Source organism: Chiloscyllium punctatum, chromosome 9 (assembly GCF_047496795.1).
Source record: "Chiloscyllium punctatum isolate Juve2018m chromosome 9, sChiPun1.3, whole genome shotgun sequence".
NCBI classification, from domain to species: domain Eukaryota; kingdom Metazoa; phylum Chordata; class Chondrichthyes; order Orectolobiformes; family Hemiscylliidae; genus Chiloscyllium; species Chiloscyllium punctatum.
This window is the reverse complement of record NC_092747.1, coordinates 73,693,484-73,714,392: the sequence shown is the minus strand read 5'-3', so window position 1 is coordinate 73,714,392 and position 20,909 is coordinate 73,693,484. Positions and strand designations below refer to the sequence as shown.

Below are 20,909 nucleotides of genomic sequence, written 5' to 3'. Positions count from 1 at the left end.
CAGATGTTGTAGGATGATGGTGGTGGTTGCCTTCATTGTTTGGTGCATTGAGCATAAGAGTTGGGGCGTCGTGTGTAGCTGTACAGGACTTTGATGTTTTAAAATACCACATTTGGTTCTGGTTTCCCTGCTAAATGAAAAGATATTGTTAAACTTGAAAAGACTAATCCTTGCCAGGATTGGAAAGCTTGAGCTGAGGGAGAGGCTGAGTAGGCTGGAGCTTTTTTCCATGGAGCATCGAAGGGGTACCTTTGTCGAGGTTTGTAAAATCATGAGGGGTATGAATAGGGTAAATAGAGGAGTCTTTTCCCTGGGGTGGAAGAGTCCAAAACAAGAGGACATAGGTTTAAGTTGAGAAGGGCAAGATTTAAAATGGATTTATGGGCAACTTTTTCACATAGAGTGGTGCATATATCAAATGAGCTGCCAGAAGTAGTGGTGGAGGCAGGCACAGTTACAACATTTTAAAAGACATCTAGATAGATATATGAACATGAAGAGTTTAAAGGGATGTGGGCCAAATGCTGGCAAATGGGATGTACTGTAATCAGTTTAATTGATAGGTTAGCATGGATGAGTTAGACTGAAGGGTCTATTTTTATGCTGTCTGACTATCCCTCAGGACAAAAGATGACTTTTTGTCTATTCTGGAGCTGTGGGCCCCTGAGATGACCTGAATTGTTTAATACTGGATCCACATTCCTTGCCACAGGTGGGCAGATGATAATTGAGGCATTTGGGTACAATATTCTGATTTTTGGTTTATTCCATTCATGATTTGTACCTGACCTCCAAATGGCTAGCTCTCCCTGAATTCCATGTGATCTAACCTTGCTAACCAGTCTACAATGTGCAACATTGTTGAATGCCTTATGTTGAGGAGGAATGAAAGGGATAATGAGAAGACAAAACAGGAGATTGAGGATGAACTGTGTAGGAGATCAAGCGAATGTAAGTGAAGGAGCAAGGGGAGATCAATGGCAAGACATTGAAAGGTGTCAATGGATGTTACTTAAATGAACTTCCAGAGGCACCAAAGGCTCTCATTAGAGAGCCATTAGTGAAAGTCATGGATCATTGCATGTAGAGAACTTATTTGACCTGGTTAAACTGACTGTGACAGGAGACAGTGGAGATAATGGGCAGATATTCTATTATGATGGACCAGACCAAATCCCCTCAAAATATTTAGAAGATAGTCCAAATCCTAACTTTACTTTAATTTAAATATAAATGCTGCATTCCAGATGCAAATGCTTTGGTCAAAACTACCCAATTTAAACAAAATATACTTTATTCATCTACTATAGTTAAAATGCAAAAAGGAGGAAGGAATTGGAACAATATAATTCAATTGGAAAACTTAACAGAATAATAGATACAGTAACTATTACTAATTAACTGTTCCAGTATAGCAACATCCCATAAACACACACTTAACAAAAGACAATTTCAAGAAATAGATAGGCTACAGGAGTTGCATGTGAGACAAAGGGGAAAATCATCAAGAGAAAACTCAGTTTGGCAGCCAGGAGATTTACTGTAGCTTCCAACCCTGCTAAGACCCCAGCAACAACTGCTGAATGCTAAAATTAAAACTCTTGCTTCTGTGGGTGAGAGCTTGACCACTCTTAAGGCTGCTTCTGTTTTCAACTTTTAAAACAATACAGCCAAGGCTTCACAAGTTGTTTATTTTCTCATTGGCACCGGTCCCCAATCTCTCCTCCAAAAGAAACCAGGGCGAAATACACCTCTTAAAGGCCACAGTATCGTCCCACTAATTGGCAAGAGTTTCACTAGAGGCATTCTGCAAGTTTCAGCATTGAGGACTCAACAGCTCACTGGTCTTAATAACAACTTAGATGGAGGAAATAGAAAGCATATGGCCAAAAACAATGACAAAAGCAAACAGCACTGTAACGAGTATAGATGAAAACACCAAATTATAATATGACATATGTTATAAATTAAAAGCAACAGGCAAATTTATGGTAAATAGACTTTACTGCAGGCAAATGAGAGCCTTCCATATTGCCCCTAAAGTGTGATAAAGCAGTGTAATTATTCAATGGAATGAAGATAGAAATGGTGGAAGCCCAATGAGACATGGGGACCCAGGTAAACACATTACAGATGTGTCACGAATAGGTAAGAAAATATGTAAAAACACTAGTAGAACATGGAACAGAAAAGTACAACGGAGCAGAGGGAAAGACTGGACAGTTCTAAATATTTAAACATTTAGAATAAGCAAAAGGTAAGCAAGAGCAATAGAGTGAAATTATTTTGGATATTTTATTGGGATAAATGTTAGAGTGACAGCCAAAAAGGGCTGTATTTCTGCAATGTGTTCACAACAACTTCCTTCTTGGTCCATCTCGCAAAGAGCCATGGCTGGATCAGGTGCTGAGGATTTACGTGGGTCAAATAGATTAACCAAGTATAAGGCCACAGATGTTTAAGAGTCAAAAGATCAGCTTTGCAGTGGACAAAACCAAGAATAAAAAAAAAATTCTGAAGTTGAACTGGAAAAAGGCTTTTTTCCATACTAGTTTTTATAACAACTAGCAGTGGCTACATGGTTACAATTAAGTGAGTCTTCTATTCCAGATGTTGGTGAAATTAAATTTTACCATCTATCATTGAGGGTTTCAAACCATGTCCCAGAATATTGGCTTGGGATTTTGGATTACTAGTCAGTCAGTATGATGTGATCATGATAAGAATATTAGCAAGATCTTTTCTGAAAAAGAGACAAGAGTAAAGGAATAGATTTGCACACAGATAGCACTTTTCATAATCACCAAACATCTTAGGTCACCAACACCACCCAAGTGCTTTTTGAAGCGTAGTCATTGATTGTAATGTAGGAAACACAGCATTTCATTTTAATAATTTGATGAACAGCAAAGCAAGTAATCTTTTCATAATATTGATTGTGGAATAAGTATCAAACTAGGATATCTGGGATAACTCCCTAGCTCTTCTACAGAATACACATCTTTAACATCTACCTCAACAGGCAGATGGTCCCTTGATTTAACATTTCATATGAAAATGGCACCAATTCTTCAGCACTGCACTGGAATCTTAGCTTTTCTTTTCCCCCCTTATTTCAATACGGGATTTGCACCTCGTGATTCACAAACAAAAATGTATTCCAATTTGGAGAATACAGATAATGCACTGAAAGCATCTATTAAGAAGGCTGGCTATGTGGAAAGGGATTAAGTCATCTAGTCAGAATGGCTTGCATCCTAAATTGAAGTAGAGGTGGAGACTGTAGAAGGACTGGATATAATCTAATCTAATTAATTATCCAATAGATGGTAAAGGTGATTGGAGAGTGGAAAATTCAACACATTCATTCAAGGAAGAACACAATAACATACCTAACAGGCTGGTGAATTGACTGTCAATTTGGGAAAATAAATTCAATAGGTACTTGGAGAGGTCTAACTTTGCTAAGGACACCCAATGTAATTTTATTTTTAAAAAAACACACACAGATCATGTTTAACTTGGTTAATGGAATTTTTAAAAAGGTAGTTACAGAGAAGGCTAAAGAAGGAAAAACACTATGCTGCCCATATGGAATTGAAAAGGCAAGTTAACAAAATTGTGGCTTAAGGAATGGAGGACGTCAGCTTATGGGTTGAAAGATAAAACACTGAATCAAAATAAATGTTTGCTTTTCAGACAAGAGTGAACTGTTTCAAGAGTCAGTACTAAAATTCCTATTTATTTTTATTTATACAACTACCTTGGATATTGAAGCATGGATGAAAGTTTGCTGATGACACTGAACTGGGAGGTTTGGCTAACAAAGGTGATATCAATCAACTACAACAGAATATAGATAGACTACCAAAACAGTAGTAAGTGTAGCCAAAGAAGACAGGCAGCCAAAAAAAGAAAGAGAGAAAAGGGAGGTGACAGACATTTGGCATAAGTATGAGGCAATTGGTGAATCTAAGAAATTTCTTTGCCTGCAATAATGGAGTGTGTTAATATCATTAGATGTTACAGTTTTAAAATAACTATAGTTCAAAAGCATTGATTGAGACAACATTGCATGGATTGCCACATCAGCAGACAACTTAAAGACACGTACATTGAAAAGCATCAGCTAATTTAAATCAGCAAATGCAATCTATAATTAGGAGCCAAAAATAATTTACAAATATCTTTGCAGAAAAAAAAATGGTTAAGGGCATCATAAAACATCAGAAAATGAGTCACTGAACTCCTTACCTGTTTTGCTCAATAAGGTGCTGCTGATACTGATGAATTGTACACATATGCTCATCATCTGGGGATGGCTCATTTGTCAGAGAGTGCTTGTGATGGTCCAACTGTGGAGTACAGAAAAAAAAACAAAATTATCCTACAAAGATAAAACTACTCAAAAAATTGATTTCCTTTGCAACTTGTAACATCAAGATTATTTAAAGCACTAAACAAATATATTGGACACCTGTTTACTGAAACAGTTACAATTTTGTTTCTACCTTACATGTCCACTCAGCATGGTATCATGGTGCAAGCCAGTTTCAGTAACTGGCAAATGACCTTGAACAAAGTGCAGTCACCAGCAAATATCTCATCTCTGACCTTATGATAGACAAAAGCTCACTGATGAAGCAGCTGAAGATGGCTAGGCATTGGGATACTACCTTGAGGAGCTCTCAAGGTATTCTATAGCTGCAGTGACTCACCAACAACTAGAACCCTTTGTGGTAGGCACAATTCCAAACAGCATAACGTTTTCCTCCTTAATCCCCACTGGCTCCAGTTTTCACTTTGACCCCACACTTGGTCAAATGCAGTCTTTACATCAAGGGTCGTCACACTTGCCTCACCTCTAGAAACTGTTTGATCAAAACATGGATCTATGACTATTAGGAGGTCGGGAGCTGATGTTGAAAATTAGGGTCACTTTAAAAAACTTTCCAAGTATTTACAGTATAGCATTCAAACTTGTGTTACAGCAGCCATTGGTTTTCCAAATTTCTAGCATTAACATGGTCTGCAAAAATCTCAGGTATTCCCACACCAGCATCTTTGAATTTAAGAAACACAATGTATCTCTTTTTTTTCCTTCCTTGTACACTCACTCAGTGTGCAGTAGTGAAGCAATTCCCATATTTTCAACTTTTGTTAGTCATGCTTTGTTTTTCTTCTTAAAAAGGATTTTGTTGTGGGTCTGTGTCAATGGTTAAAATCTGAAAACAAAAAGGTTTTGGGAGTATTCTTCAGCCTACCTCCATAACTCCCCCTTTAATCAGTGAAAGCTGCAATTGATACTGTTCAGCTCTTTCCCCCACCAGAAGGTTAGACAAATTTGCCTGTAATTACTTGCTTTTCCACTCATTTAAAGAACTGATTCAACGTTAACAGTACTTTGCCAGGGTTGAAAAAGGCAGAATGTGGTGACGAGTGGGCAGAGCATGCAGGATGGGACAAAAGGCAAGATGAGGGAGATCATGTGGCATATATGATAAACACGAGGAGATTCATATGTCTAAGGTCACGCAACTGCCAGATGAAATGAGACATCGGAAGGGTGTTGGTACTAATAAGATGGTGTGACATCTTACTGGGGTACTGTGCTGGAAATCAAGCTCCACTATTTCCAGAGTCATCACAAAAGACTTCCGATTCTTCAATAAAAAAAAATTATGTAGGGCTCCTAATTTACCTGTCACATAGAACCAGATTCACAGAAAATATGAATAGCTCTGTACTTAGAGTCAGAGATGTGCAGCATGGAAACAGACCCTTCAGTCCAACCAGATATCCCAACTGAATCTAGTCCCACCTGCCAACACCCGGCCCATAATCCCTCCAAACCCTTCCTATTCATATACCCATCCAGATGTCTTTGAAATGTTGTAATTGTACCAACCTCCACCACTTCCTCTGGCAGCTCATTCCATACACATACCACCCTCTGCATGAAAAGGTTGCACCTTAGGTATCTTTTATATCTTTCCTCTCTCATCTTAAACCTATGACCTCTAGTTCTGGACTCCTTGAACCCAGTTCTTGCCTAATACTGTCAGAATTGGCCTTTCTCCAATTTAGAACTTCAACTTTTAGATCTGGTCTACCCTTTTCCATCACTATTTAAAAACTAATAGAATTATGGTCGCTGGTCCCCAAGTTCTCCCCCACTGACACCTCAGTCACCTGCCCCACCTTATTTCCCAAGAGTAGGTCATGTTTTGCACCTTCTCTAGTAGGTACATCCACATACTGAATCAGAAAATTGTCTTGTACACACTCAAATTCCTCTCCATCTAAAAGCTTTAACACTATGGCAGTCCCAGTCTGTTCGGAAAGTTAAAATCTCCTACCATAACCACCCTATTATTCTTACAGATAGCTGAGATCACCTTACAAGTTTGTTTCTCAATTTCCCTCTGACTATTAGGGGGTCTATAATACAATCCCAATAACGTGATCATCCCTTTCTTATTTCTCAGTCCCACACAAATAACTTCCCTGGATGTATTTCCAATAATATCCTCCCTCAGCACAGCTGTAATACTATCCCTCAAAAATGCCACTTCCCCCTCCTCTTGCCTCCCTTTCTATCCTTCCTGTATTTGTATTTGGATCCTGAAACATTAAGCTGCCAGTCCTGCCCATCCCTGAGCCACGTTTCTGTAATTGCTATCATATCCCAGCCCCATGTTCTGAACCATGCCTGGAGTTCATCTGCCTTCCCTATGAGGCCCCTTGCATTCAATCAAATGCAGTTTAATTAATTAGTCTAATTTAATAAGAACTAAATTTTACTACAAGTTCAAATTCTAGCTACAGGTAAACAACTATGAACCATCAACACAATGTAGCCAACTTCCCCAGATCCTTACTAAATCCCACCTCTCTCTCACAGACAGAATTAAAAAAAATAAAAACAGAAATTGCTGGAAAACCTCAGCAAGTCTGGTAGCATCTGTGGAGAGAAATCAGAGTTAACGTTTTGGGTCGAATGATTGCTTTTACTGATTTTATCTACAGTTCTTCTTGTTTTTAAAATCAAGAAAATATAGTGTTACGGGCAGCGGGAAAAATAACCGGGAAACACATTTCACAGGATTGGATGGAACTGTTGTTTTAGTTCCCCAATACCTTCAGTTCTTGGACCTTTTCATTCTGGCTCTGACCTTTTTTTTTTTACAGGATATATTGTGAAACGGTTTGAAAATGAGAGAGTCTTTTTTTTTTGGCTAACAGAAGTAGCTTACAACTGTTGGGAGAAAATAAACTGGCTTTAGGTTTTTTTTAAAAAACTTGAGAGAAAAAGACTATCAACTATTCAACTATCCAAAGGCCAACCAGATGATTGTAAAACTAATATCCTTTGATCCACAACTGATCATAACTCCACAAGCCAATCAGCAATCTGTTGCTGGCAGAATCTCAATTTGGCTAGTACAAGAGTACCAGCCAAATTGAGCAGTCTACAAACTGCTTCCCTCCCGTTTGAATAAAGCAGTGTATACTTAACTTATAATCAGTTTCACTAGTTTGCTTTTTAAAACAGATCGGTTAATTCCGTTCATAATCCTTGGTTTTAAACCATCTTTCTTTCAAATGCAGTCCATAAACAAAGATACAGAAAAATAAAATTTGCTGTTACTATAATGGTGACAAAAAGGCCTACAAATTAAGCTTGTGTATCAGTGAGAGCCATTGAAGACATTAACCAGAAAGAATACAAAGTACCTAAGGTACATTTGCCTAATTACAGTCACTTCTGAGGGGGCTAAGCTGTGTGAAAACTTTGTTTTCTTAACACAATGCCTTTGTTCTTTGCTCTAACTAGCAGAAAGCATTCCAAAAGGATTCTACAGAAGCAAGCTAATTAGAATGCCACATCTTCAAATCCTTTTCAAAGTTATAACAAACATTTATGGTAACGCATTCAATACAATCTCACAAGCAGTGAAGTACTACTGCATGTTGAACCAGCCTGATCAGCAATTTTTTTCTTCTTTTCATTTCATTGATAGGGATCCAAATACTATGAAAGTAAATAATATCAAGTTTGCTATCAAGTTTAGGGCTGCAAATTTTTAAATTAATAAATAATGATTTTTATTTTGTCATCACAATTTAAGGTATGCAACAATTCACTTACCTCAGTATTCACATGTGGGTTTCCTTTAACCACCTGTGCAGCTTTGGATCTCCAAGTACTTTGTTCGTACAAGGTATTTTCTTTCCTTGGCTCCTGACATCTTAACCATTCTTTTGTCTGCACATCCTGCTGCTGTGACCGCTTTTCCAAGTCGCTATTCACTCTTTCCTGCATTCGAATTTCTTCATTTTGTTGCTGCTGTAACTGAATGCCTTGCACTTGTGGTTCTCGATTCAGCTTCTGTTGTCCTGATTGCCAGATCAAATGCAACTGTTGTTGCTTTTTGTATTCTAATTCATGTAACTAATGAAAAATAAAAGAGTATAGGCAGGTAAAGCACCAAAGATACATTGATATCAAACACTCATTAATAAATTCTATTTGTCTTTTCATACCCATTTCATGAAAAATTATTGATAAGGACGAGATAGCACAGTAGGTTGAAACATTGACTCAATTCATCACCTTTTCAGAATTTTGAGGTTTGGATATATGGAATAAGTTTTATTGTACCTTAACAGGACTGGGATATCCTAGACATTAGAAATGCAATTATTGAAGAAAACATTCACCTCACCACACACAATGAGCATAAATTTCTATCACATATTGCACCAAAAACCCCTTTCTTCATTTAAATATTTACATTCAAGTCTTTACAATCTAGCTATTGGAAGTGATGATCAATATCCAATTGTCGGTACTTTGAAGCAGCAGCTTTAAAAAAAGTAGGTAGATTAAGGGGAGAAAGTGCAAATTGTTGGGGTTAGTAGCCTAAAGGCATGACTACCAGGATAATCTGAACAGGATTGTAGTACTGCTAGTAAATTACAGTAACTGCGAACAGGGGTAGACCATCTAGCCCCTCAGGTTATAGTTTATATTTTTTAAAAATCAGAGAAATTTGAACACCAGGATGGAAATTATGAATGGAATTCTTGAAATGCAAAGGAAGCTTCAATTTCAAAAATAAATACAACATCAAGATATTAATGTGAGTGCTCATTCCAAAATTATTCCATTGAAAGGTATGGTACTGGTGGTCCTATACTAGCAAATGAGAGGAGCTTTGTAACAGCCAAAATATTTCTAGAGAAATACTACGCCTCATCATGAATGTGACAGATATAATTAAAGCTTAATTAAGGACAGAAAAATAAGTGCATCTTTAACACTTCCACAAGAGTTTCAGAAGGTGACAGTGCAAAACTAAAGCAAAAAAAAAAGTGATTTAACCCAGCAAAATGAAATCAGATAAATAGTGCAGTCACACTGACTTCCTCTCTTAGCCCAAAATTATTAGCAACCCATGAAGAGGAAAACACAGCCCTTCAGGAACTTTAGGGGTTTTCTTGTTAAATTTTCAGCTAGGTTGCCAGCATAATTAAGAGCTAACGATTCATTCACATGATTAATTCACAGAATGACCGTATTTGTGAATCAGTACCAATCTGTGGAAGGAGCAGCGCCCTGAAAGCTTGTACTTCCAAATAAACCCATTGGGACTATAACCTGATATTGTGTGAATTTTGACTGTGAATCACAACAATTTCCCATTTATATGTATTAAAGAACCCAAACTGTATATTTTCCTCCCATCAAGACAACAAATTTTGCATCATAATGAAAATGTTGCCAGCAACAGGACACAAGTCAATTTCAAAGAACGGTGAATGCTGGAGATCTGAAACAAGAACAAGAACAGAAATTTCCAGTAAAACTCAGGTGGTTTGGCAACATCAGTGGGTAGACAGCAGTATTAACATTTTGAACGACTCTTCAAAAGAAAAAAAGTGGTAGTTATTCTGAAGATGAATCGGGGATGGGTAACAGGGAGATTAGGAATAGCACATCAGAACAGAAGAATGGGCAGCACTTTGGCTCAGTGGTTATAGCACTGCTATCTCTCAGTGCCAGGGAGCTGGGCTTGATTCCTGCCTTGGGCCTGTGTGGAGTTTGCACGTTCTCCCCATTCTGCGTGGGTTTCATCCGGATGCTCCGGTTTCCTGCCACACTCCAAAAGATGTGCAGGTCAAGTGAATTGGCCATGCTACATTTTTAATAGTATTAGATGCATTAATCAGGGGTAAATACGAGGTAGAGAAATTAGGATGGGTGGGTTGCTTGCTCTTTGGAGGGTCGGTGTGGACTTGTTGAGCCAAAGGGCCTGTTTCCATAATGTAGGGAATCTAATCTAATCTAAAAGCTGAATAAATGATAAGAATTGAGACAGTAGGATAAAATGGGTGAGCTATACTGAATGCAACCCATTATGCAATAATAGGCCTGTGAGTAGGTGAGAATAGGTGATCCAGCTAAAAAGCAACCCATGTTATAATAGAACTTTTACTTTGCAACAGACCAGAAGAGCTTTTCTTGAGGGATGGGAGGGAGCACAAAGAAAACATAACCCTTTACTTAGCGAAGACTCTTCCTTTGAGTTTCTGTAAACATACTTGTTTCCTTCTGTCTATTTCAGATCTAGTTCTAGTTGCTTGCTCTTTTGGGTGACACAAGGTTGCAATTCCAGCCTTTATGGCATCTTCACAAACTTCATTTTGCTCTAGAAAAGTACAACAGGATAGATTATGGATCATAAATATATGCTGTACATGATATCAGTGTACTTCATAAGGTAATTAATTTCAATCCGATGAACAATACATCAAATGGAGATTGGTCAAAATTCTGTCCAACAATTGATGCTAAAATAAGATTTCTGACAAAAAAGTACAAATGATACGTTCACTAATGATACAAAATTAAAGAACCAAAAAATGTTTGGACAAAACTGCAATTTACAAAATGTAATTTACTGGTCAAGATGACGGCAAAATGAGCCTCCAGCCGGAGCTCCTCTGCTCCTTCTATTTATTTATTTATTTTTTTAAAAACACCCCCTCTTTTTGGTGTTTATCCCTGATGCAGAGTGGGCTGGAGGCCCGAGAGGAGTGGGAATGGTTGTTGGCTTGAAGACCTATGCAGCAGTCAGCGGCTTGGGAGCCCTGTCAGGCCACGTGTGGAATCTCCCTGTGGTGATCTACTTGACGTCCTTTATAGAAATGCTGTCATGCTTATTTTCTAACTTATACTAATGAATAACTGTAAAGTAATGGAACTTTTTCTTTCCCTTTCTCTCCTTTATTTCTCTATTTTGTGTCTAACAAGAGAAACATTTGTACCTAAGATGACGCCTTGTGTCACTGTAAACTTTTCACTGTACTCCCGCAATTGAGTATATGACAAAAAAAAGGAAGATATTCTAAAGAAAATCAAAAAAAACTTAATAAAGGCCATTGGACTCACGTTTATTGGCTTGAATCAGCACTGATGGTATTTCTAGATGCTCTTCGCTTAAATTGTTAGCTGTGGATTTCATTAAAGTTCTTTGATCATTTTGTCCACTGGTAATTGACCCAGACTCAATGGTCATATCTTTGCTCACACACTTTGGTTCAGGTTTTGAACAATGGTCCCTCTGTGTCTTTATCTTGGTAAACAGTTTCTTCAAGGCTGCATTACTTTGGCATGTCAGAGGTTGACTGGATGCTACCAAACCTAGATCTTAACAGTAGCACAGTAGCAGAAAGAAATGATTAGTTACAAAGTCCTATACTATTTTATGAATTGCTTCATCTGCCTGACTGAAAATCAATACAAATGGCACATAATGGAATATTAGTGTACATAACAAAAAAAAACAAAATTCAGTAAAAGCAAAACCTTTCAAAATGTTTAAAAGGCAGAGGTGCACAGATTATTGGAAAGCAAAGTGTGAATGGTTATCAGCAGTAGGGCAGGAAAGTAGAGTCGAGTTACAATTGAGATCAGCCATTATCTGATTAAATAACAGAGCAGATTCAAAGTTTCAAATGGCCTACTCCATGTACCAGTGGAAGCGGTTGAGGCTGATACATTAACAACATTTAAAAGGCATTTGGACAAATACATCAATAGGAAATGTTTATGGATATGGCCAAGTGCAAGGAAATGGGGTTAGCGTAGAATTACATTTTGTTGGCAGGGACCAGTTTGAGCCAAAGGGCCTGTCTCCATGCTGTAGGACTCTATGACACCTTCTCCCAGTTCATGTTTGTATCCATAAAGTGTAACAATTGGACTTAAGGAAATGCCTTCAGATCCAATACACTGTCGTAATCTACATAGGAAAGATAGTATGAAGTTTAGTTATGAAACTAAGTACAGTGGATAGCCAAACAGACTTGGAGTTCAGGTGCACAGATCTTTAAACATCACAAACAGGTGCAGAGAGTAATCAAGAAAGCTAATGGAATGCAGACCTTCAGATCTAAAGAACTGGAGTAATCACAACGCTGAGGATACACAAAACCTGGTTTAATCCACTTGCAAGTACTGAGCACCAGCAGCACCACACCTTACAAAGGATATATTGCCCCTGGAGGGAGTACAACATAGGTTTAAAAGAACAAATCTGGACTTCAGGAGTTATGTCCCAAATCTTGTGGGTATCTGGGAAAACATGCCTTAAACTTGAACCTGATGGAGTCCCTTGAAAGTCTGTTGGTAGCTCTCCAAAATTCCCAGTGTCTACAGATAATGGAGAGTGGACTTCAATTGTTTTATACTCAAACTGATGATCTCCTGGAAAATTTTATACATTTTCTAACACTTTGGCTTACACTGAACTCTGCAGGGACAACAAAATCGTTCTCCAACAAGTAAGTCGGAGTAACTCCTGTATCACTTTTCCATGGGCTTATATGCCTCATTTGAAGAAAAAGGGGATTTATCGTCCCTTCAGGTAAAAGAGCCTTTGTATCTCTCATCTAACCTACATCCTTCTTCTGCACTCCTAGCAGCGTTTACCTCTGTTTCCTATAATTCCAATTATAAATTTGATCCATTGCCTTTTGCTTTTGCTTTCCATTTTGGACTCATGAAGTCAGATAAGTCCCTTCAGTCTTTTTTTCAAAATGCTGGAAGTTGAAGAATGTGTCTCATTTTGTTACAGTGGAAACATTTGAGCCTTCAGTAATCTCCTTTTTAATCCGAGATTACCAGAGGGCAGTCCCAGCTATCATACTTTAGCTTGGCTACTTAGCTTCAGTTCCTATTCCTTTGAATTTATGTGGGCAACAGAAAAAGGTTTAATTTTAGAACATAGAACATAGAACATTACAGCGCAGTATAGGCCCTTCAGCCCTCGATGTTGCGCCGATCAAAGCCCACCTAACCTACACTAACCCACTATCCTCCATATACCTATCCAATGCCCGCTTAAATACCCATAAAGAGGGAGAGTCCACTACTGCTACTGGCAGGGCATTCCATGAACTTACGACTCGCTGAGTGAAGAACCTACCCCTAACATCAGTCCTATATCTACCCCCCCTTAATTTAAAGCTATGCCCCCTTGTAATAGCTGACTCCATACGTGGAAAAAGGTTCTCACTGTCAACCCTATCTAACCCCCTAATCATCTTGTACACCTCTATCAAGTCACCCCTAAACCACCTTTTCTCCAATGAAAACAACCCCAAGTGCCTCAGCCTTTCCTCATACGATCTTCCTACCATACCAGGCAACATCCTGGTAAACTTCCTCTGCACCCGTTCCAGTGCCTCCACATCCTTCCTATAGTATGGCGACCAAAACTGCACACAATATTCCAGATGCGGCCGCACCAGAGTCTTATACAACTGCAGCATGACCTCAGGACTCCAGAACTCAATTCCTCTACCAATAAAAGCTAGTACGCCATATGCCTTCTTCACTGCACTATTTACCTGGGTGGCAACTTTCAGAGATCTGTGTACATGGACACCAAGATCCCTCTGCTCTTCCACACTACCAAGTATCCGACCATTAGCCCAGTACCCCATCTTTTTATTACTCTTACCAAAGTGAATCATCTCACACTTAGCTACATTGAACTCCATTTGCCACCTTTCTGCCCAGCTCTGCAGCTTCTCTATATCCCGCTGTAACCTGCCACGTCCTTCCTCACTGTCTACAACTCCTCCGACTTTCGTATCATCCGCAAACTTGCTCACCCAACCTTCTAACCCTTCCTCCAGGTCATTTATAAAAATGACAAACAGCAATGGTCCCAAAACAGATCCTTGCGGAACACCGCTAGTGACGGCACTCCAAGATGAACCTTTGCCATCAACTACTACCCACTGTCTTCTTCCAGCCAGCCAATTCCTAATCCAAACCTCCAACTCACCCTCAATGCCATATCTCTGTATTTTCTGCAGTAGCCTACCATGGGGGACCTTATCAAACGCCTTACTAAAATCCATATACACCACATCTACCGCTTTCCCCTCATCTACCTCCTTAGTCACCTTCTCAAAGAATTCCGTAAGGTTTGTGAGGCACGACCTGCCCTTCACAAAACCATGCTGACTATCCTTGATCACATTATTCCGATCCAGATGTGCATAAATCCTATCCCTTACAATTCTCTCTAAGACTTTGCCCACAACAGAAGTGAGACTCACTGGCCTATAGTTACTTGGATTATCCCTACTCCCCTTCTTGAACAAGGGAACCACGTTTGCTAGCCTCCAGTCCTCTGGCACTACTCCTGTAGACAAAGAGGACACAAAAATCAAGGCCAATGGCTCTGCAATCTCCTCCCTTGCTTCCCAGAGAATCCTAGGATAAATGCCATCAGGCCCAGGGGACTTATCTATTTTCACCCTTGCCAGAATTTCCAACACCTCTTCTCTACATATCTCAAAGCCATCCATTCTACTTATTCGTGCCTCAGTATTCATATCGACAACAATGTCCTGTTCCTGAGTGAATACTGACGAAAAGTATTCATTCAGTGCCTCCCCAATCTCTTCAGCCTCCACACGCAACTTCCCATTACTATCCTTGATTGGACCTATTCCTTCCCTAGTCATTCTTTTATTCCTAACATACCTATAGAAAGCCTTAGGGTTTTCCCTAATCCTACCAACTAAGGACCTTTCATGTCCCCTCCTTGCTGCTCTTAGCTCTCTTCAGGTCCTTCCTGGCTACCTTACAACTCTCAATCGCCCCTATTGAACCTTCACGCCTCATCTTTACAAAGGCCGCCCTCTTCCATTTAACAAGGGATTCCAATTCCTTATTAAACCACGGCTCCCTCACACGACCCTTTCCTCCCTGCCTGACAGGTACGTACTTATCAAGGACACTCAATAGTTGCTCCTTGAACAAGTTCCACATATCAATTACGCTCTTGCCTTGGAATCTACTTTTCCAATCCACACATCCTAAGTCATGCCTCAACGCATCATACTTTCCCTGCCCCCAGCTATAACTCTTGCCCTGTAGTACACACTTATCCCTCTCCATCACGAGAGTAAAAATCACCGAATTGTGGTCACTGTCCCCAAAGTGCTCACCTACCTCTAGTTCTAATACCTGGCCTGGTTCGTTACCCAGAACCAAATCCAGTATGGCCTCACCTCTTGTTGGCTTATCCACATATTGTGTCAGGAAACTCTCCTGCACACATTGCACAAACACTGACCCATCTAACGAACTTGAGCTATAGCTTTCCCAATCAATATCAGGAAAGTTAAAGTCTCCCATAACAATCACCCTATTACTGTCACTCTTCTCCTGAATCATCTTCACAATCCTTTCTTCAACGATTCTAGGACTATTAGGAGGCCTGTAAAAGACTCCTAACAGGGTGACCTCACCTCTCCTATTCCTAACCTCAACCCAAACTACCTCAGATGGCAAATCTTCGTCCATCTTCCTTTCCACCGCTGTAATACTATCTTTGACAAGCAAAGCCACACCCCCCCCTCTTTTACCCCCACCTCTGACCCTACTAAAACATTTAAACCCTGGAACCTGCAACAGCCATTCCTGTCCCTGTTCTACCCATGTCGCTGTAATGGCCACAACATCGAAGTCCCAGGTACCAACCCACGCTGCAAGTTTACCTACCTTATTTCGTATACTTCTGGCATTAAAGTATACACACTTCAAGCCACTCTTCTGTTTACAGGCACCCTCCTTTAAGATTGATGCCATATTCCTAACCTCCCTACACTCCAGGTCCTGCACCCTAAAGCTACAGTCTGGGTTCCCATGCCCCTGCAGAGTTAGTTTAAACCCCCCCCAAGAGCACTAGCAAACCTCCCCCCAAGGATACTGGTGCCCCTCAGGTTCAGGTGCAGACCATCCTGTTTATAGAGGTCGCACCTTCCCCAGAAAGAACCCCAGTTATCCAAGTACCGAAATCCCTCCCTCCATCCCTGTAGCCACGTATTTAACTGTTCTCTCTCCCTATTCCTCGACTCTCTATCACGTGGCACGGGTAACAAACCAGGAGACAACATTTTAACGAATACTACAGAGTGTGTAACAAATCAAGAAGTTGCATGTCAACAGGTTACAGTCTAACAGGTTTATATGAAATCACAAGCTTTCTCAATGCTGCTCCTTCGTTACGCTCTGTAAACTTATGGCTTCAAATAAATCTGCTGGACTGTAAGAACATACGAAATAGGAGGTGCTGACCACCTGATCCTTCGAGCCCACTCCGCCATTCAATAAGATCATGGCTGATCTCTTCATGGCCTCAGCTCCACTTACCTGCCTTCTCATCATAACCCTAAATTCCTTTACTGTTCAAAAAATCTGTCTTCGCTTTAAAAACATGTGCTGAGGAAGCCTCAACTACTTCACTGGGCAGGGAATTCCAGATTCACAACCCTCTGGGTGAAGAAGTTCCTTCCCAATTCAGTCCTAAATCTGCTCCCCTTAATTGTGAGGCTATGCCCTCTTGTCCTAGTTTCACCTGCCAATAGAAACATCCCATCTACTTCTAGCTTACCTATTCCCTTTATAAATTTTGTATATTTCTCTCGCTCCCCCCCCACCACCCCCACAAATGGGGGAAAGATAAAAGGTCATTGACTGGTTTGTCTTCATGGAGAAGATACAAAACTCCCCCAGACATACTCAGTAACCAGATTTAAGGCTTGGGACTTGGATAACGTGGGAGGAGAGGAAATGAGAAAGCTGTTGAAATCCACATTTGTGTCGTGTGGTTGCAATGTCCCAATGCAGAAAAGGAGTTCTTCCTCCAGGCGTCAAAACGTCAGCCTCATCACTCGTGACATCACTTCCGCCCGGTTAACAGAGATATAAGCTCCACTTCTGCCTCCTTTGAGAAGGTCACTTCCGTTGGTGATATCACTACTGACACTACAACCACTCAAGCAACTGACTCCACTCCCGCCTCCAGCTCCTAGCCCTGCCATGCTCCAGACCTCCCCGTAACTGAGGACGAACATTTAGTCCTCAGTAAAGGCCTCACCTTTATCCCTCGATGGCCCCAGGTTAATCAGTTTAACACACGCTACGACCTTGAAGGTTTCTTCCACCGCCTCTGCCTCAGCGCCCACGTTTTCAACCAAGACAGCCCCACCCAACGAAGCCCCCTTGGCCCACCTCCAATACACCCCATCAACCTGGACACGCAGTGCCGACCTGTTACCCACCCTTGGCCTCTTCATTTCAAACTGCTGCCGTGACATTGGCCACCTCAACCTGTCCACCCCCTACACCCACTCCAACTTCTTACCCTCAACGTGCAGCCCTCCACTCCAACCTCAACCTTACCATGAAATCCATAGACAACGGGGGCACAGTAGTAGTGTGGCACACCGATCTCTGTACCACTGAAGCCAGGCAACTCGTCAACATTTCCTACTACTACCCCTTGATCACAACCTCACCTCCCTTCACCAAACCATCATCTCCCAGACCATCCACAACTCATCACATCTTCCATCCTCCTTGTCCGTGAACCCCGCACTGCCCGACTCTACCTCCCTCCGAAGATACACAAACCTAACCGCCCCGGTCAACCCATTGTCTCATCCAGTGCCTCTCCCACCGAACTCAACTCTTCCTATCGCGACATGGCCTGTCACGCTCAGCCCAGAAACTTACCACCTACGTTCGTGACATCACCCACGGGATGGCATTTTTGCAGAAGGTAGGGTGGGAAGAGGTGTAATCCAGGTAGCTGTGGGAGTCGGTGAGTTTGTAAAAAATGTCAGTGTCAAGTCGGTCATCATTAATGGAGATGGAGAGGCCCAGGAAGGGGAGGGAGGTGTCAGAGATGGTCCAGGTAAATAGAAGGTCAGGGTGGAATATGTTGGTGAAGTTGATGAATTGCTCAACCTCCTCGTGGGAGCATGAGGTGGCGCCAATGCAGTCATCAATGTAGCGGAGGTAGAGGTGGGGAATGGTGCCGGTGTAATTACGGAAGATAGACTGTCCTACATAGCCAAAGAGACAGGCATAGCTGGGACCCGGCGATGCTCTCCACTGCATCTCCTCCACTTGCCGCTCCTCTGCCCTGGAGCTCCGCCCCTCCAATCGCCACCAGGACAGAACCCTACTGGTCCTCACCTACTACCCCAGCAACCTCCATATATATCATATCAGTCGTCATTTCCGCCACCTCCAAACAGACCCCACCACCAGGGATATATTTCCCTTCCCTCCCCTATCAGCATTCCGAAAAGACCACTCCCTCCATGACCTCCGTCGCCAGGTCCACACCCCCCACCAACCCAACCTCCACTCCCGGCACCTTCCCCTGCAACCGCAAGAAATGCAAAACTTGCGACCACACCTCCCCCCTTACTACCCTCCAAGGCCCCAAGGGATTCTTGCATATCTGCCACAAATTCACCTGCACCTCCACACACATCATTTACTGCATCCGCTGCACCCGATGTGGCCTCCTCTATATTGGGGAGACAGGCCGCCTACTTGCGGAATGTTTCAGAAAACACCTCTGGGACACCTGGACCAACCAACCCAACCACCCCGTGGCTCAACACTTCAACTCCCCCTCCCACTCCACCAAGGACATGCAGGTCCTTGGACTCCTCCATGGCCAGACCATAGCAACACGACGGCTGGAGGAAGTGCGCCTCATCTCCCGCCTAGGAACCCTCCAACCACAAGGGATGAACGCAGATTTCTCCAGATTCCTCATTTCCCCTCCCCCCACCTTTTCTCAGTCCCAACCCTCAAACTCAGCACCGCCTTCCTAACCTGCAATCTTCTTCCTGACCTCTCCGCCCCCACCCCCACTCCGGCCTATCACCCTCACCTGAACCTCCTTCCACCTATCGCATTTCCAACGCCCCTCCCCCAAGTCCCTCCTCCCTACCTTTTATCTTAGCCCGCTTGGCACACTCTCCTCATTCCTGAAGAAGGGCTCATGCCAGAAACGTCGATTCTTCTGTTCCTTGGATGCTGCCTGACCTACTGCACTTTTCCAGCAACACACTTTCAGCTCTGATCTCCAGCATCTGCAGTCCTCACTTTCTCCTAAATGAAATTTTCTCCCATTCTTCTTAGGGAGCATGACAGGGTGGATGTAGGTAAGATCTCTCCCCTGGCTGCTGAGTGTAGAATAAGGGGGGGGGGGGGGGGGAAGTGGGGCGGAGAGGGTTTCTCAGACTAAAACAGAAATTGCTGGAGACACTTAGTAGGTCTGGCAGCATCCTGAGAAAGCAGATTCAAAATTACAGTTCCAGAGATCATTCTTCAAAACACCAGTTGACACTGCTTTCTCTCCAGATGCTGACAGACCGGAGTTTCTCCAGCAATGTGTTTTTGCTTCAAATTTCCAGCATCTGCAGTTCTTTGCTTTTCAAGCTCAGATCAAGTGGTACACCAATTAGAACAGAAATTAGATATTTCTTCAGTTAATGTGGCAAATCTTGAATTCATTACCCCTAGAAGACTGTAGATTCTAAATCATTGAACCTGTTCCAGACAGTGGTCAATAGATGTCAGGAGATTTACATCAGCAAGCTTGAGATAGTGCTGTCAGTGACATGATCAGCCATGATCTAACTGAATGGTGGAGCAGGCTTAACAGGCTAACTGATGTTCTACAGATGTTCAATATACAAGAAGTTTTGACAGAAAAAAAAAGAGAAATGTTTTCATCTGGTAAATAAATTGTTAGCCAAGAGTCAGATTAAAGATAAAAGAACAAGGTCGATATGACAGTTTCGTCATGATGGTGGTATGATCTGGGCTATACTACCTGGTGAAAATAAATTCCATTAGAACTTTGAAAAGGCAAGTGGACATGCACTTGAAGTTTAGCACACTACAGGGTTATGGGGAAAAGTCTGGAACATGGGAATCAAGTATACAGTTGTTCAAAGACTGAGCACAACTACGGCTAGCCAAATGGCACCAGTCTGCACTGTAATACATCTTGATTTTAATACATACAAACTGCAAAAAAAAAAAAAAACCTTTTCTGAAGTATTAAACACTTCAGGCTTCTTTTTAGGAAAGCCATAAAGTTGGGACTCTATTCTTCAATAATATTCAATGTTTGTACCCTTCAAAAATAAGGGAGAAGTAAAGAGTTGCCAAGAGAATACAGCATAAATTATGCATAAATTCAATGCCTGAACTCCAGGTATTCATACCACAAGTACTGAAATCTAAGGAGGTGAGTCCTTTCTGGGTTATTTGATGACCTTGAGAAATCTGCAATCCCTCACTAACAAACAAAAATAAAAATGGCACCATTCAAAGCAGTGTAGGTGCTGAGAGATTTGGGTGTATGCACCCATCAATCATTAAATATGGAAGGACAGAGCAGTTCAGAGAGAATAAAAGTTCAAAATCCAATGGCACCAGGTTATAGTCTAACAGGTTTATTTGGAAGTTCTCTGAAAACTTGTAGTCCAACATGTTTATTTGG

General features: G+C 41.4%; 1 protein-coding gene across 8 annotated transcripts in view; it reads right to left on the bottom strand.

Annotated features, from left to right (window-relative positions):
- cep295 (centrosomal protein 295) overlaps positions 1-20,909 on the bottom strand; it is a 201,025-nt gene that overhangs the window by 139,017 nt on the left and 41,099 nt on the right. For all 8 annotated transcript variants that reach the window (XR_011961542.1, XR_011961543.1, XM_072577814.1 and 5 more), the window contains exons 10-13: positions 11,459-11,716; positions 10,609-10,715; positions 8,153-8,455; positions 4,255-4,355 (exon numbers count right to left, since the gene is read on the bottom strand). Coding sequence is in view for 6 of the 8 variants with exons in the window: in XM_072577814.1 (XP_072433915.1) it covers positions 4,255-4,355; positions 8,153-8,455; positions 10,609-10,715; positions 11,459-11,716 (769 nt within the window). In the remaining 2 variants the exon portion in view is untranslated. The remainder of the gene's footprint in view (positions 1-4,254; positions 4,356-8,152; positions 8,456-10,608; positions 10,716-11,458; positions 11,717-20,909) is intronic.